The sequence below is a fragment of the Phytophthora cinnamomi genome (genome assembly GCF_018691715.1).
Source record: "Phytophthora cinnamomi strain GKB4 chromosome Unknown Contig99, whole genome shotgun sequence".
NCBI lineage: Eukaryota > Oomycota > Peronosporomycetes > Peronosporales > Peronosporaceae > Phytophthora > Phytophthora cinnamomi.
This window is the reverse complement of record NW_027151032.1, coordinates 399,348-401,862: the sequence shown is the minus strand read 5'-3', so window position 1 is coordinate 401,862 and position 2,515 is coordinate 399,348. Positions and strand designations below refer to the sequence as shown.

Genomic DNA, 2,515 nt, shown 5'->3' with positions numbered 1-2,515 from the left:
TCATGTCGTTGAGCAACCAGGCCTCGGTGACCTCACTTGGGTCCTTCACCACTTGCACGTGCGCCAGCAGCCCCTTCTTCGCCAGCGTCATCCGCATAGCGAACTCCCAGTGGAAGTAGTTGTCGCTTCCCAGGATGACTTCGGACTTCTTGCTGGTCGTCGTCATGTCCGTCGTCGTGGGCTTGAGCTTGTGCGGCTGTTAACCTGTTGTTTTGGTTGCTGGGGTAGAAGAGGGAACATGCCGATGTGAGATTTATCATTAAGCCTAAATCTACGTTGTTGTCCTCTTCTCCCTATTGTTCCCCTTGTGCTCCTTGATGCCTCTCATCATGTTGTTTATCCTACCGAGGACTCAGTGCCGTCTTCGGTCTACCCAATCACATCATGGCGAGGCACGCGCCGTGCCCACCGTCAACTCGTTCACCGTGAAGTCATCTTCGGATGAGTCTTCGCTGAGTCCGTCCCGTCTACACTGGTGGTACACAATATCATCAGTCCTGTCTACTCACGGTGCACAACACCAACAAGAAGAACAGTACATGTGTCCCCGCTGAATCTGCAAGAGAGTGAGTGCTGCACCCAACTGATGGGGTAGGTTAAAACTATTTTGCGACATGACACTATCCGCCCGGGTCCGTCCGGCGTATAGTGTATACTCCCCCCCCCCTCCTTCTCGCTACCCATTTCGGAAATCAGCGAGGAATGACCGGGGACCTGCGCGTCAAAGCGGCGGTGCGTGGGCCGCCGCGCGGCGCAGCTAGCCACGAACGGGCCGCAAGCCGCGGGGAGGCCAGCGATGCTTCCTACCCCCCCCTCTCCTCGATCGTTGACAGCGACGAAGAATGGGAAGATTCGGCGAGCAACAAGGCCTCGGAAGGCCGGACTCAACACTCAGCCCATCCTCGAACGACGCTCGACGACGAAGCCCATCCAGACGTTGCCCCCCCCTCCCGAGAAGAGTTAGTTCGGCTCTTGGGCAGAGTTGGACGTGTACCTGGGCGAGTATAGCCGTATTATTGCTGTGCTGTTTGCTAGAGTTTTCGAGTTCGTACCGACAACAAGGTGGCCGCGCAACAAGAAAATTCGTGAGGCTGGCTCGACGCAGCCGCTTGTGCCGGATGAGTGGGTGCACTACGGCAAAATCTTCGTCTGCACACACGCAGGGAGGTACAAGTCACGTGGACAAGGCAAGCGGAAGCGACAGCAGTCACGCGCATTGGACTGCGACGTACAGGTTTGTCGGCTGGGTTCAGTTGTATCTGTTGGTCATCGTTGGCTCGGTCGGGCATAGTTGGGTATGATTTGGTACTAATTGGGTTTTGATTTATTGTCGTAGAGTAATGCCTGTGTTCAAGTTGTTGACGCCAGCGTTCCTACATTTGCAGTGCGGTTCACAACGTGGCATGTGTTCCACAACCACGCGCTAAGTGAGCACACGTTTCGGCAATACCCGCACAACCGAAACGCACTGGAGGCGCAGATTGTGGACACTGTGAACACGCTTCAGAAGGCTGGGGCGCCCAAGAAGCAAATTCTGCAGTACATCCACGAGAACTCGGTTTGGAACCCTACCAATCAGGACGTGCATAACCTCGTGAGACGGCTCAAGAAGCAGGATCACGTGGCTCCCACCATCGCAAAGCGTTGAGGCAGTGGAATCTTGAATTTACTGAGGAGGACGGAAATGGTTGCCATATATTTGTTGATTCGGTGAATAATAAGGTATGAACTGTATGGAGTGACGATTAAAGGATTTATCTAACAATTGTATGTAGTGGGTCTAACTTGATTCGCTACTTTAGCTTACATGTTGCGCTACGTGTATGAGGAAGCGTAAGTACTTAGTAATCACTTAGGTTAATTATATTTTAAAACACAAATATAAATTAAGTAAGATAGGATTTCAAGTGACTTAGATTAGGTACAATGAGAACTGTATTGTTTGTAAATTGATCTTCCTCTAAAATCTGCTGAAAACTGTTTATTATCTATAAAAGGGATTGACAGCGGATGGCTGTCAGAGCCCCGCCAATATGCATGACTCTGATTGGTAGAAAGATGCTGCTTTCTACCAATAGGATCTTTGGGTAGGTGTGAACCACTCATTGTAGTGGCCCACTTCTATGTATACATTGGTGTGCCTTACACCAATGTGAGGAAGTATATAAAACCTTTAACAGATATTTATCTGTTAAACCATAAGTGACAAATGTCATGCACAAGTGACAGTTGTCACTTGTGACCGTTGTCATGCACAAGTGACTGTTGTCACTTGTGTGTGTAACCCAGTCACATTGTATATATATCTTTGTAGAGTATCGCTACATTCATTACGCTTCAAACCGCACACATGAGGCAGTTGTTTCCACCCATGACGCCAATATTTCCAAGTACAAAGTTTCTCGATTATGGCGCATGATGCATTTGGCATAGGGCAGTTCGTACAGCATGCTGTTCTACAAAACGAGCGGCTTCCTACCTTACTCACTGCGGTAGAAGATTTCAAGAACAACAA

The 2,515-nt window shown here is 49.7% G+C and overlaps 1 protein-coding gene across 1 annotated transcript; it reads left to right on the top strand.

The window, feature by feature from the left end:
• Positions 1–982: 982 nt before the first annotated feature.
• Positions 983–1,648, top strand: IUM83_08438 (putative bolA protein C4B3.11c; the record flags this gene model as incomplete). Its single annotated transcript, XM_067932811.1, has 2 exons — positions 983–1,234; positions 1,337–1,648. 2 exons carry the CDS (start codon positions 983–985, stop codon positions 1,646–1,648), a joined length of 564 nt encoding a protein of 187 aa, XP_067783544.1.
• Between the last annotated feature and the right edge of the window lie 867 nt (positions 1,649–2,515).